The sequence below is a fragment of the Piliocolobus tephrosceles genome, chromosome 18, assembly GCF_002776525.5.
Source record: "Piliocolobus tephrosceles isolate RC106 chromosome 18, ASM277652v3, whole genome shotgun sequence".
In the NCBI taxonomy this organism is placed as follows: Eukaryota; Metazoa; Chordata; class Mammalia; order Primates; family Cercopithecidae; genus Piliocolobus; species Piliocolobus tephrosceles.
In genome coordinates, this window is record NC_045451.1 from 35658910 (window position 1) to 35673117 (window position 14208).

The following is a 14208-nucleotide window of genomic DNA, read 5'->3' on the forward strand; positions in this document are numbered from 1 at the left end:
GTGAAGAAACTCATTGGTAGCTTGATGGGGATGGCATTGAATCTATAAATAACCTTGGGCAGTATGGCCATTTTCACGATATTGATTCTTCCTATCCATGAGCATGGTATGTTCTTCCATTTGGTTGTGTCCTCTTTGATTTCACTGAGCAGTGGTTTGTAGTTCTCCTTGAAGAGGTCCTTTACATCCCTTGTAAGTTGGATTCCTAGGTATGGAGATTTTGTCACCACCAGGCCTGCCTTACAAGAGACCCTGAAGGAAGCCCTAAACATGGAAAGGAACTTCCATTCACAATTGCTTCAAAGAGAATAAAATACCTTGTTGCTTTTTAAAAAATATGACTCTTACAAAAAGTTTATTTAGCTCTTTCAAATAACCAAGTTTTGCTTTGTGTACACTGTTTTAATTCTATTCTCTGCTTTATTGACTTCTATTCTTAACTTTATCTCTGTTTAATTTCTCTGAGTTTCTTTTGTTGTTCTTTTTCTAAATTCTTAAATTAGATTCTTAGCTCATTAATTTTTAGCCTCCTTTTTTTCTCGTACAAACATTTGATACTATAATTTTCTCTCAAAGTAGTGCTTTAGCTGCATTTCATATATTTTATAAAATATTTTTATTCAGTTTAATTGTATTGTTTCATTTTAAAAAGCAGCTTTGTTAAAGTATAATTAACATGAAATAAAATACACACTCTTCTAAAGCATACAGTTCTGTGAGTTTTGATAAATGTACACACCTGTGTAACCATGACTAGAACCAATATATAGAATGTTTCCATCACCCCAAAATGTTTCCTTGTGCTCCTTCACAGCCAATATCCACCACTCTAATCACTAATCTGATTTTAGTCACTAAAGATTAGGTTAGTCTTTTCTAACATTGAATATAAATGAAATCATTTAGCATGCACTTTATGTGTGTTTGTGTCTGACATTTCACTCAGAGTAATGTTTTTGGGATTCATAATGTTGTTTCATGTATTAGTAACTTATTTTTTATTGCTAAGTAGTATTCCATTCTTCGGATATATAGCAATTTGTTTATCCATTTAATTGTTGATGAACATTTGGGTCATTTTCAATTTTGGGGGTTACTATGAATAAAGCTGCTATGAATATTCATATACAAGTCTTCGAATAGACATGTGTTTCAATTTTGTTGGATAAATACCTAATAATAGAATTTCTGGATCCATGGTAAAGATATGCTTAAGTTTTAAAAAATTCCTCCAAACTGTTTTCAAAGTGGCTACATTGTTTTGTATGCCTGCCAACAATATATGAGAATTCCAGTTCTTCCATATCCTTACCATCACTTGGCATTGTCAATCTTTCTATTTTTAGATATGCTCATGGGTGTCTAATTGTGATTTTAATTTACATTGCCTCCGATGACTAATTACGTTGAACTTTTAAAAATGTGCTTATTGATCATTTGTATATATTCTTATTCTAGTTGCCTTTGCTTATTTTACATTTTTAAATCTTATTAAATTGTAAGAATTCTTTACATTCTCGATACAACTTTTTTGTTAAATATATCGATATATCTATATTTCCATATCTGTGTGTGTATGTATGAATAATCTCCCACTGTGTAGCTTGCCTTTTAATTTTCTTAACAATGTTTATTGAAAAGCAGAAGCTTTTAATATTGTTGAAAGGCAATTTATCAATTTTTAAAAAATAGTTTGTGCTTGTTTGGGTTCTTATTATTACACTAAAAATTCTTTTGTGACTCATTAGTTATTTTGTGACTCATTATTTTGAAGTATGACTTTTAGTTTCCAAATGCATGTTGTCTTATTATTTAATTTATCTTTAATTTAACATCATTTTATTCAGAAAACACAGCCTATATAATGCCATTTTAAAAAATGCGTTGCAATTTACAATGCATGTTCAATTTGTATATTGCTCCAACAGCTGAATTTAAACATTTAATTTTATTTATTAAATTCAGTTTGTTACTTTTGTTATTTGAATCTTGTTTCCTTACTATTGTTTTGTCTATTTGGTCTGTTAATTACTAATAAATATGTGTTAAAATATCTACTTTTGTGTGTGTGTGTGTGTGTGTGTGTGTGTGTAATCCCTACCACTATTGAAATATTTACCACTAAGGTGGTAGATATTTCTTATTGTAGAACTAACAATTTTTGCTTTATGTAGTTTGAGGCTATGTTACTAAGCATAGAATTATAACCTCCTAGTAAATTCAATCTTTATCATTATCCAATCTGATACTATTTATCTCTGAACTGGCAAATTTAGTCTGCTTATGTTTATTGTAATTACTGATATATCTGTTCTGCTTTTACTGTTTCTTTTTTCTTCTTTTAAAATTATTTTGGGTTGACTGTTTTTCCCTATTTCTTTTTTCCCTTTATAGTTATTTTACTGTACATACTTAATATGGGAAACCCTAAATGTAATTGATACCTCTACTCTTTTTTGGCAAATGTAAGAACCTTAGAAATCGCTAATAGTAATAATTCTGCATGCTATTTTTTGCCTAGTATTTTAGCTCCATTTTAAATTATTTTAAAATATACACATTAGATATCATTGTTTTATAGAGTTGTTTGTTCAGATTTACCTACAAGTTTCCCAGTTTGTTTGCTTGTCACTTCTTCTTGCATCTAAGACCTTATTTCTCGTGTCAATTTTCTTCTTCCTGAAGAACACTCTTTAGAAGTTTATTTGGTAAAGGTCTATTGTTGGTAAACTCTGATTTTGTTCATTTGAAAAATGTTTTTATATCACTCTCATTCTTGAAAAATAATTTTAGGATACTGAATTCTATATTGAGTTTTCCTCCCCAATATCTTCTGGTTTCTGTTAGTCTAATTGCCACTGTCTGTTTTTTCTATCCAGATGCTCTTAAGATCTTGTTTTTGCTATTCCTGCTTCTCCTCAATATGTCTATGTGTGCATTTATTACTATTTATCCTGGCTGTGACCAAGCTTATGGTAACTATTTCTTAGGTAAAACTATTATTATTTTCTGTCTAGAGCAAAGACAAAAAAAGGTAGGCTTCTCTTTGCAGATTTTTCCCTATCTACCTTTTGTGTAAAGGAGCAGTCCTTCAAATATTTCTGCTTATTCAGTGTTTCCAGTTTGGAATCTCCATTTTGTAAAGCCCACGGCCTAGTTTCCCGCATCCTCAAGTGGCTATTAATTTCCTGGTCTCTGAGTGCCTGGGATTGTCTTTTGCTGCAGTGTAGCACCAACTTTAGCATTCACATTTGCCCACTCTCTGGGTTTCTGCTTACTCTGAATTTTGCTGGTTCTTATGGTTTCTCTGTAACCCCCTGGCAGCTCAGCAATGTATATAAAGTGATACTTCCTGTGGGTTATGTAACATATGGCTATTTTGTGGTGATAAAAGGCTTTTCAGACTACCTAGTTTCTGGACTACCTAGTCCAGAAGCAAACATTTTTAATGTATGAATTACACTAATTTATTTTTAAAGAGAATGACAAAGTAGTTTTTCGATAACAGAATATGATACCCTCAGGATAGTTATATTTAACAAAACAATAAAAGAAAGAAAATCCTGAGATAAAAACCACAAGCTCTAGTAACAATACTATATTTAGTTGCTTACCTAACCTTTAACCTTCCAGAACCAGAACTTTTATCATCGATTTTTAAGTGCTTATTATATGTTTAGAACTATGTTCAGGGGACCCACAGGGGTGAGAAAACACACAACCTCAAACTTTTAGGATTTTGCTACTTCTTAAAAAGACAAAACTAACCAATACACAGTTAACGATGAGAGAACAACTCAAGAGTAATGAGGAAACATCTGCATCTGCAGAATTTGTTGAGAGGAAAGAAAGACTTCTAAATAAATTCCTGGTGATGATACCCTCCTATGCCCTCAACTTGTCACGGATGCCCTCCACCTTTGCGTATGTATAGGTCCACTTCTAAATACATGATCACATGAAATCTTCAGCATAAAAAATGGAGTGCAACAATGGATCCCAGTGGACCTCAGCCATAAATAGAAATTCTGAGGTTCTTCCTGATGAGTAGAAAAGATCCCAAACTGACAATTAGTGTCAGGAATACTTATATTCCTGGTTCTGCCACTAACTAAAGGTGCTAACTTGGGCACTTTATTCTCCTTTCTAGACCTCAGGTTTCCCATCTATTGAATGCAGGTGGGGTGAACTACATTAATTGCCAATATATTTGTGTCAGATAACTAAATGTTTGAGGGGCCTGCTGCCCGTGGTCCTGAGCCATCATTTATCTCTAGGCAGGAGCATTTCTCTGGGAGTTTGAAGGGGTACATAATCCCCTCCCACCATCTCTTAGCATCCTTCCCCTGGTGCTTCTTAAAAGTTAAGGTTTATCACAATGGTCAATAATAAGTATGAGGTGAGTATTACCTGGGAATAGCTAAGGGCAATAATTCAAGTTAAGGAAGTTACAGTCAATTTTTGTCACTATGAACAGTAGACAACAAATACCCAGTAAGACAATGGTTGGTCAAAACCTTGACCAATGGGAGGGTCAGATTAGTTTGTAAGTTAAAAAGATTTGTTTTCAAGTTAAGAAGGTAAAGCTTAGAAACCAGTAATTGCGAGTCAAAATTTCTTTACTGATAGAGGAGTCTGTAGTGTGCCAGGAGCAATCCTTTCAACATTTATAATGTGAGTGTTCGAAATCCATGGGTTCAGGACTTGGTAGAGATAGAGAAGGTATAAGAGAGAAGGTTGAGTGAGGATCAAGCCTAAAAGAGAGAAGTTGGTTTTTATACTACATTCCAGATATTAATTAGCTGACACGGGACTTACCTTTTTCCTACAAGATCATTATAGGGAATTAACCTAGTAGTCTAGTTCATTTGGTTCAGATTAACTGAGGTTTTATGATGTGCTTAAAGAAATATGGTATTCAAAGTGGGTGTTGTGTATAGAGGAAAAGTTTGAGATTTGAATAGCAAATTAGATGACGGGTGATACCTACTTTGGAAGACTCTTTGGAGGTTGCATTTCTTGACTTAAGATTTAATGAGATAGACTACAGAAAAGGTGCCATTCATTGAGAGTCCTAATACAGATGTCTCTAAATGTGGGGCTGGGAGGCTGCTGAACATGGTGAAGAGGTCCCTACTGGGCACTCAATGCAGGAGACACTCACTGTGCTCCACTCTCCCCAGGTGGTAATTCTGTGCCCCTTCACGGGCATCCAGCAGACCTTCCCTTGCAGCAACTGGCTGGATGAGAAGAGAGCGGATGGGCTGATTGAAAGGCAGCTCTACGAAATGGTGTCTCTCAGGAAGAAGCGGCTGAAAAGTAAGTGAAAGAGACCCAGAACCTGGAGGCCTCTCAGCCAGGGCCAGCAAAGGCCAGAACGTCAGACCCTTGGGCAAAAGCTGTGAGGGCAGTCCGCTCCTGCTTCTTAAGTCTCCTCTAGAAAGGAAGGAAAAAGTTCCCCCAACCCCACCAAGCAGCTCCACTCTCCCAAGTACAGGCCATATAGAGTCACACCCCTGGCACCAAGGCTGACTCCAGTGTCACCAAATGGAATAAGCTGCTGTGATGAGCTAGGTGTTAACCTGAATCATTCACTACAGTGCACTCTGAAAGTGCTGGACATAGGGTGAGTGGAGTCAACTTGTCCTCCGATTTAAAACACACAAATACACTTTAGCCATTAAAAAGAACATTATGGCACCTTATTTTTAATAGTCACGAATCCTTAGCTTTCTAAACTTGGCTATAATGGGTTTTTGAGAATGGGACACATCTGTGTATACCCTGCCCTTCAGTCCTGATCATTTTGGATTTTTCCTTCTTCCCTGTGGTAATATGAAAATCTCTTCACTTCCTGAAGTTTATGGTGCAACTTGATCTGTCTTGCAGAATTCCCTTGGTCCCTGTGGGTCTGGACAACTGACCTAAAGAAAGCTGGTACCAACTCTCCCATCTTCATCCAGATTTATGGGCAGAAAGGACGGACAGATGAGATTCTCCTGAATCCCAACAACAAGTGGTTCAAACCTGGCATAATTGAGAAGTTTAGGGTAGGAGAGGAGTGTGATGGGGTGGGAGGGAGAAAGGAGGAAAGGATGTAGGGCATTTGTCATGGAGATTCCGGTTCTCTAAGCCAGGTTTTAGACCAAGTTTGAAGGCAAAAATGTACAATGGAGATTTTAGGTCCCTGCAAGGGAGATAAATTTGATGATTTATAAGCAATGTATTGAATGGGATACAATTTCGATCTGGCCCATTCATCTGAATCCAATAGTCCAGAACCAAGGCTGGGCAAAGAAGCAAGTATGGAATGGTTTAAGCCATTCAGGAGTTGGAGAATCACTGCAGAACAGAGACCCTGAGCATGCTTAGTGTCAGACTGCCCAATATGGACTGATTTAGAGAGTAAGGATCAAATTTAATCAAAAGTGTGAATTTTAGAACTTTTTTTTTTAAATTCAGCTTTAAAACTTTCCATTATGCATAAAACTAGAGCAAGGATTTTTTTTACCCTAATAGAAGTGCTATTTCAACCTTTAGGTAGCAATAATTTGTAATTTGAGGCTTTCCTCTCAGCACCCCATTTGTACCTGTGTTACACCACTCAGTTCATTGCTCTTTATGTATTTATCTTTTCTGCTAGACTGTGAGCCCCCAGAGAAAGGGCACAACTGCTTATTGATCTTTTTGTCTGTTTCACTGCCCAGTAGAGTCCTGGGGCTGTGGGCCTGTGCTAATTTGCAGGGCTGCCCTATAGATTTTGTTACTGGAAGTTTATTGCTTGGAGGATCTTCTTTAGTCTGAATCCCACTGTGGGGCAGTTATTTTTGTTCCGTTTCACTGGCCCAGACTGAACCCTTGCTGTATGTGGCTGTCCTGCCCTCACGTGCTCTTGGTTACAAGGGTCATGAGAAGATAAAGTATGTGAGGGTGGTTTGATTAAAGCAAACCCATCCTCACTGCTGAAGAAAGAGCCCAAAGCAGGTTCCCTCCTGACAGTGGGTCAACTATAAGAATAAACACATTTTTTTCAGTTGTGCCCACTCAAATGTTTTTATTTCTCACCATAGATTGAGCTCCCGGATGTTGGCAGGTTTTATAAGATTCGAGTATGGCATGATAAAAGGAGTTCTGGTTCTGGATGGCATTTAGAAAGGGTGAGATGCACCATCTTGGGGTTTGGGGGGTTGTTGGGAAAGGAACAAGGATGGTCCCTTTCAGTGACCCTGTCACATAAATTTGCCTCTGTATTTATTGTGAATGGGGACTGAAAAGTGTTACAGCAAGACCTGAATTTGGATACAGGCCCCAGGGACTTCCTGATGGGGAGAGACTTCCAAAGTAGATTAAGAAAACACTCAGGTGTTTGGGGTGGCTTGCATTCTGCCCTAGTCATCTGGTTGCTAGGCAGGTGCGGGTATCCAGGAAACCATGAACAAATACTAATCCAGCCCTCTGCCTGCCATAAGGATTTTCTCCAGGAAATAGCCTTGGCTTCTCTGCAATGAGATAGCAGAATGGGGACTCCAGGGCATAGGTGAACATCCCTGGTGCACCCACTTGCTCACCCCAGAACTTCATTCCAGATGACCCTGATGAACACTCTGAACAAGGACAAGTATAACTTTAATTGCAACCGCTGGCTGGATGCCAATGAGGATGACAATGAGATAGTGAGGGAAATGACTGCAGAAGGCCCAACAGTGCACAGGATCATGGGCAGTAAGTACTGATGGGCTCTCCATCCTGGGAGGCAGTGGAACTCCTGCTTGGTGTCCCAGTGGGCCTGACCTATGAGCTGAGAGTCTTGTCTGCTATGCATCTTTAGGCTCCTTAGAGTGCCAGAGTGGATTTGGAAGGTCCTTGACTCAAGACTGGCTTGGAAAAGTCATCTCCAAGTCATGATGCCAGAGCTCTACCGTGATTGGTGTGCTGGGGAGGGAGGGAAGATGTATGGGTCTTCTCGTTGGCTCTGAGGGGATCAGAAGCATCTGTTCTGAACAATAATTCTCCAGAGCCTCCTTGAAAGGAGATATCCTCTTGCTCCCCTCAAATGGTGCATGAAATGTTCCCCAAAAGAAAAGCTAGATCTGGGTTCCTGTAGCCACAGTTGGCTGATAGCTAATAAGTATTCTATCTCTAATTAAGGATAGTAGGAGAAGGACTAAGCTTTAAATGTGGAATCCAGGAGCCACATTCAAATAGCCAAAGGGAAGAAGTCATTTTGCCTCTAGGTTATAGAAGCACAGTACTGGCAAATACAGAGCACATGCCCTGTCTTTTTCACATGGCAGACATTACTAAGTGATCAAAACATTCTTTCCCATGAGTCTGAAATGAGCTTTGTAGCCCTCAATAAAGAATTCCGGCCGGGTGCGGTGGCTCAAGCCTGTAATCCCAGCACTTTGGGAGGCCGAGACGGGTGGATCACGAGGTCAGGAGATCGAGACCATCCTGGCTAACCTGGTGAAACCCTATCTCTACTAAAAAAAAAAAATACAAAAAACTAGCCGGGCGAGGTGGCGGGCGCCTGTAGTCCCAGCTACTCGGGAGGCTGAGGCAGGAGAATGGCGTAAACCCGGGAGGCAGAGGTTGCAGTGAGCTGAGATCCGGCCACTGCACCCCAGTCTGGGCGACAGAGCGAGACTCCGTCTCAAAAAAAAAAAAAAAAAAAAAAAAAAAAAGCCAAACAGACATTAACAATTGATCAGAATTGGCACTTAAGATAATTAACCCATTTGCTATCCTTGTGGCAGTCCTTAAATTTTAAGCAGGAAAATAGTATTGCAAAATTACAAAAATGTAAAAATATATAGAAAACAATGTCACCCATAGTTCCAGTAGACCTTCTAAATATCTCCATAATGTCATTTCACAGGTGATTGTGTGATATTTATAAACACTGCATTTGCACACCCAGTAGGAACTCTGTATATATTTGTTGAAATAGTTTGATCAGAATTAAATACTCATAAACATAGAAACGTCAAACAGCAAGTATCTAAAAAGAGATCATTCCGTCTGTTAGTTTAATTAGGCAATGCTTGTAATTAGCATCATGTTTCTTTTATTTTATGGTTCTCCTTCATTCTTAATTAAATATATGACTGTAGAATATTTGTGTGCAAAGGCCCTTAAAATAACCTGATGCAGATAAAGAGCTGAGGACGTTCTTGCCATGGTTACACAGTTAGTTAGAGACAGCGTTAAATCTAGAATAAGGTCTCTTGCTTCCTGGTTCAGTGGCTATACCAAAACATCACCCTGCCTTTTTGCATTCAGTAATAACTGCTTTGGGAACAACGCAATCATCTCTCTAAATATCATGATAACATATAACCCATTCCCAAAATTGGAACTTAATATAATATTAAAGGTAATGGCAAAAATTGCAATTACTTTTGCACTAACCTAATGTGTAGTCCACCAAGGCAGAAATACACCTGTTCTTAGACCTGATTTGTTTACTTTGCATGCCAGAATTGAGCCTGTAGGTATAAAGAACTGGGGAGAGGTCTTGGGCCCTAACTGCTTTTGAAACCCTTCTAACTAACTCTCATGATTTTAGATTCTCAGTCTCTATTTCTACATTATCTGGCACTGTCATTCTTGAGCCTTTTGGTAGCATTCCTTTTTGAAGTTTGTGACTGACAGCTCTGATCAATCCTCTCTGGTATGGTAAGTCAGCGATTCTCAAACTTCAGCATGCATCATCCCCAGGAGGGCTTGTTAAAACACAGATTGCTGGGTTCCACTTGCAGAGTTTCTAATTCAGTTAGTCTGGAGTGGGACCCAAGGATCTGCTTGTCTAACACATTTACAGGTAATATCCATGCTGCTGTTGGGGAACCACACTGAGAACCACTGTGTCAATGCATTTACTACTTTTCTAACTGCTCTCCAGCTTCCAAAATTGTGTTGTGTTCTCTACACTTGTCCCCTTCCCCTAGTTGATGAAACCTTTTTTGTTTAGTTAAATTTTTAAAACAACCTGTAGATTGCCATTTTGATAAGGTTTTCAAAAGAGAAATCTATTTTAATTTGTAATGTCCAGAATGTTCTTTACTTCTAACCCCTCTTTGCCTTGAGTGAAGCATGACTTTCCCCTAAGAACCTTATTTTCCCTCCTTATGAACTGTGGGGCACATGGAAGGGGGTGTTCTCCTGACTCCCTCTGCACATTCAGATCCTTGAGTGCACCACACTTCTTCCCAGTATTGCCTTCTACCCCAGCCCAGTGCCATTTCTGTTGGTCTCTGGCCCTTCCCCTCTTTCACAAAAGATGGTGTCATGCATCCCTTGGTTAGTGTCTAGACACCATGCCCTGCCATAATCCTGGGACAGTGCATTAGTTTGCTAGGGTTGCTGAAACAAAGTCCCACAGACAGGGTGGCTTAAATAACAGACATTTACTGTCTCACAGTCTGGAAGCTAGAAGTCCAAGATGAAGGTGTTGGCAGGTTTGCTTTCTTCTGAGGCCTCTCTCCTTGACTTGCAGACAGTCATCTTCTTATGTCCTCTTTCCTCTGTGTGTATACATGTCTGGGTCCTAACCCCCTCTTCTCATAAGGACACCAGTCATAATGGATTAGGCCCCACCCATATGACCTCCTTTTACTTTAATTACTCCTTTAAAGGCCCTATCTCCAAATACATTCTGAGTTATTGGGGAGTTAGGACTTTAATAAATAAAATTGGGGTTATGGGCACAATTCAGCTTATAACCAACAACATCTCCTAAAGTACAGTCAAACGTCCATCTATATCAAAACTACCTGAAGTGTTTATCGAAATACAGATTCCTAGGCCCACCACCAGCTATGCTGATTAGAGACTTTGAGGGCTATTCCTGGTAATATGCATTTTGTCAAGCATGCCAAGTAATTTGTATGCATACTAAACCTTAAGAGGCTTTGTCTACTTCTTTCAGTGTCTGTGTAGAACACCCACTCACCTGCATCCTGGTGCTCACCTGATGGGTACTACAGGACTGAACGAAGGGGGATGAACGATAAATGAAAACAAAAAACAAAAGAATCTGTTTTAAAGAAAGGGCCTGGAGACGCCTTGCTTCTGTCAAGTAAGGGCCTTGAGCTTCCACAGCCCTTCGTATTTATTGGGTAGAAAGAGCAGGGAGGAGGAGGTAACAATTGGTCAGCCGCTTGATTGATCACAGGTTCACATTATTGCTAACAGGCTTCAGATGTGCCTAATCACAAGTCACGCTCCTGGGGTGTGACTGTCCTCAGCATTCCTTCTGGGTGGCAGACACAGTTTGTCAGTTTGCCAACAACCTGCATTCATAACAGTTTGCTGTTTGCTCATGTAGCCTCCAGTGGTATACTGAGTTGATCACGACCGTCATTCTTTCAGCCTCCAACACTCATTCACTTTGTTGGCCTATGCCCACCCCACTTAGCCAGCCCTTCCCTGCCACCTAATTTGGGATCATCCCATGAAACTACCCCTTCTTTGAACCCATGCCCCACCCTCTGACTCAAGCTCTTGCACTCCCAGCACTTTTGTGACCTTGGTACACTTCACCTCACCCTTGACCTGTCACTTCTTCTCCCCCCCCATTTTTTCTGGTCAGTCAGGGGCTGACATAGATGGGTGGAGGATGGATCAGAGGGACAAACCTACAATCAGACCTCCAGTGGGGAAGAAAAGAGGTTCTGAAATCAGACAGAGAGAGGAGACCAGAGAGGAGAAGATAAATTCAAGAAATATTTTGAAGGTGGAACTGGCAGGTCTTGAAGTGTGAATGCTGTGGAAACACAGTGGTGAGATAAGCTTCCTGTCCAGAAAGTTGGGACAAACTTTGCAGATGAAGTGACATTTGAGCTAGGTCTTCTATGTGGAGGGATTTGACAGACAAGGAGAGACCATGTCAGGAGGTGGAGGAGATGGCAAGGAAGAGCATCTCTACAGTTTACATGTATAAAATGTGCTTGTAAACATTTTTAACAGTGTACGGTTGTGGGGCTATCCTAGCTGGTATTTTTTTGTTGTCTTCCATGATGCTATTAAAAAAACCATTTCAAGGAGAAAAATAATTCTGGTGATAGTATGGATACGGATAGTATGTATTGAAGGGCTATCTGTTGTGGCTATAAGGCAGTTTGATGTCTTCTGGTGGTCCCTGGCTGTATTTCAGAGCCCAGACAAACTTGAATTTCTTTCTCTCAACTGTTCTTTATGGCCCACAAACATTTATCTTATGCTTGGAATACCCCTGTGTCCTCACTCACCTCTACAAGTTCTCATATCTCCTTTTCTGGTTGGAATGCTTTGTAACAGTAAATAGAGCTGGTGACAATGCTTCATTTTCCCAGCTGGTACCAGTGTGAAATGTGTAATGTGTGAAGATGTCCTGGAAGTCCCTTAAGAGGAGAGTTTTGGACTCATGTAAAATGAGTAAATACCAATTTAAAATCAATTCTCTGAGTTTGAAGTTGTGTATCTCTGGTTTACTTACAAATTAAGGGCCAGCCAAATAAGCAATTAATGCCATATCTGAGAGCCAAGAGGCTTTTGGGAGTGATTGTTCTGATTAGCACAGACTGGGAGATATGGACAATACACATGCCAGCTCACAATTTATTTCCACCTTGGCTGTCCCTCAGGAGCTACATGAGAGTAAAATAAATGAGATCCGTGTTCTCCACTATACTTCCGAGAGAAGTGATTACACACCAGTGATGAGTGGGCTAGAGGCCACTGGACTCGAGTGCAGAAAATCATAGCTTCTCGTTAATAAGAGCTGTAATTTTAAAATTAAAGTACCAGAGGCTCTGTACTTACCCATCTCTTTAAAGTCTTTCACTACTAGTGTCTAACAACATAACTCTTTTTAATTGTCCACAGACTTCTTGCCAGGAAGGAGCTTGGGACATCCATGGCTGGGGTGTTTCAGAGGGGTGCCTAGAGAAAAATCAAGACCCTTGAGAACTTCCCACCAAAGGGACCTCAGAGCTCAGAACCAAAGGGATGGGAATTCCCAGGCAAAAGGATTTCTAAATTCCCTTATTACTTTGCTTCTGGAAATTGCCTAAAAGTTACAGCTAAAAAGGCAGAACTGACCTTCATCATAATTAAGAGTGAAGCCAGCCCCAACCTGGTGTTGAGAGTTTTCCTTCCCTGTTGTGTCATGTTTCCACCTTCAGTTTTCAGCTGTTCATTCCTCTCACTGTTGACACATTGGACTATTGAGAGCTTCACACAAAAGAACCAACTTCATTTATACAAAGGCTGAAGATTGAAAGCATTTAGCATTTGAATTTTAAAAGAGTTGATTACAGAAGACAATGATGGTTAAATTTCAGGTGCTGTGGCCCTACTAGGAGACAATATTGGTAGGCAGGAGATTTCTCCTCAATCTTAACTCATGGTTTAAATGCCTATCTATACCAGCTTTGCTCAAGGCAGGCCTCTATATACCATCAGTTTTTCTTTGCCTGTTCTTCTAACAAGTGTTTTTGCAACAGACACTCTATCTTCGTGTACTCATATGTTTCATGGTCAAATTAATTTTTCAGATGTCTGCATATCTCCAAATAAAATGGTCATATTACTGAAAAAATAATTTGTACACTGAATTCAACTTCCCAGTGATTTGCCTCATTCTAGGTATACTCTGTCTTCATTTTAGATGAACTACAAATGAATCATGTCCATTTTTAAAAACAACAGCTATGGTGGGACACAGTAGCTCATGCCTGTAATTCCAGCACTTTGGGAGTCCGAGATGGGTGGATCACCTGAGGTCAGGAGTTCGAGACCAGTCTGGCCAACATGGTGAAACCCCGTCTCTACTAAAAATACAAAAAATTAGTCGGGCATGGTCACGGGTGCCTGTAATCCCAGTTACTTGGGAGGCTGAGGCAAGAGAGAGCGCTTGAACCTAGGAGGCGGAGGTTGCAGTGAGCCGAGATCACGCCATTGCACTCCAGCCTGGGCAACAAGAATGAAACTCCTTCTCAGAAACAAACAACCTAAACAAAAAACAACAGCCATATTGAGATATGATTCATGTGCCATACAATTTGCCCATTTAAAGTGTACAAGTCAATGGTTTTTAATATATTAATAAAATCATGCATCCATCACCACTATCAAATTCCAGAACATTTTCATCTCCGCCAAAAAGAAACCTTATACCTGTCAGCAGTCATACCCATTTCCCCGCTTTACCCCTCCGCCTCTGAC

General features: G+C 39.7%; 1 protein-coding gene across 1 annotated transcript in view; it reads left to right on the forward strand.

Moving 5' to 3' along the window:
- The window catches only part of LOXHD1 (lipoxygenase homology domains 1), a 182600-nt gene that overhangs the window by 58701 nt on the left and 109691 nt on the right, over positions 1 to 14208 (forward strand). Inside the window, exons 9-12 of the mRNA XM_023207473.1 lie at positions 5184 to 5319; positions 5890 to 6050; positions 7071 to 7157; positions 7587 to 7722. Of these exons, the coding sequence (XP_023063241.1) occupies positions 5184 to 5319; positions 5890 to 6050; positions 7071 to 7157; positions 7587 to 7722 (520 nt within the window). The remainder of the gene's footprint in view (positions 1 to 5183; positions 5320 to 5889; positions 6051 to 7070; positions 7158 to 7586; positions 7723 to 14208) is intronic.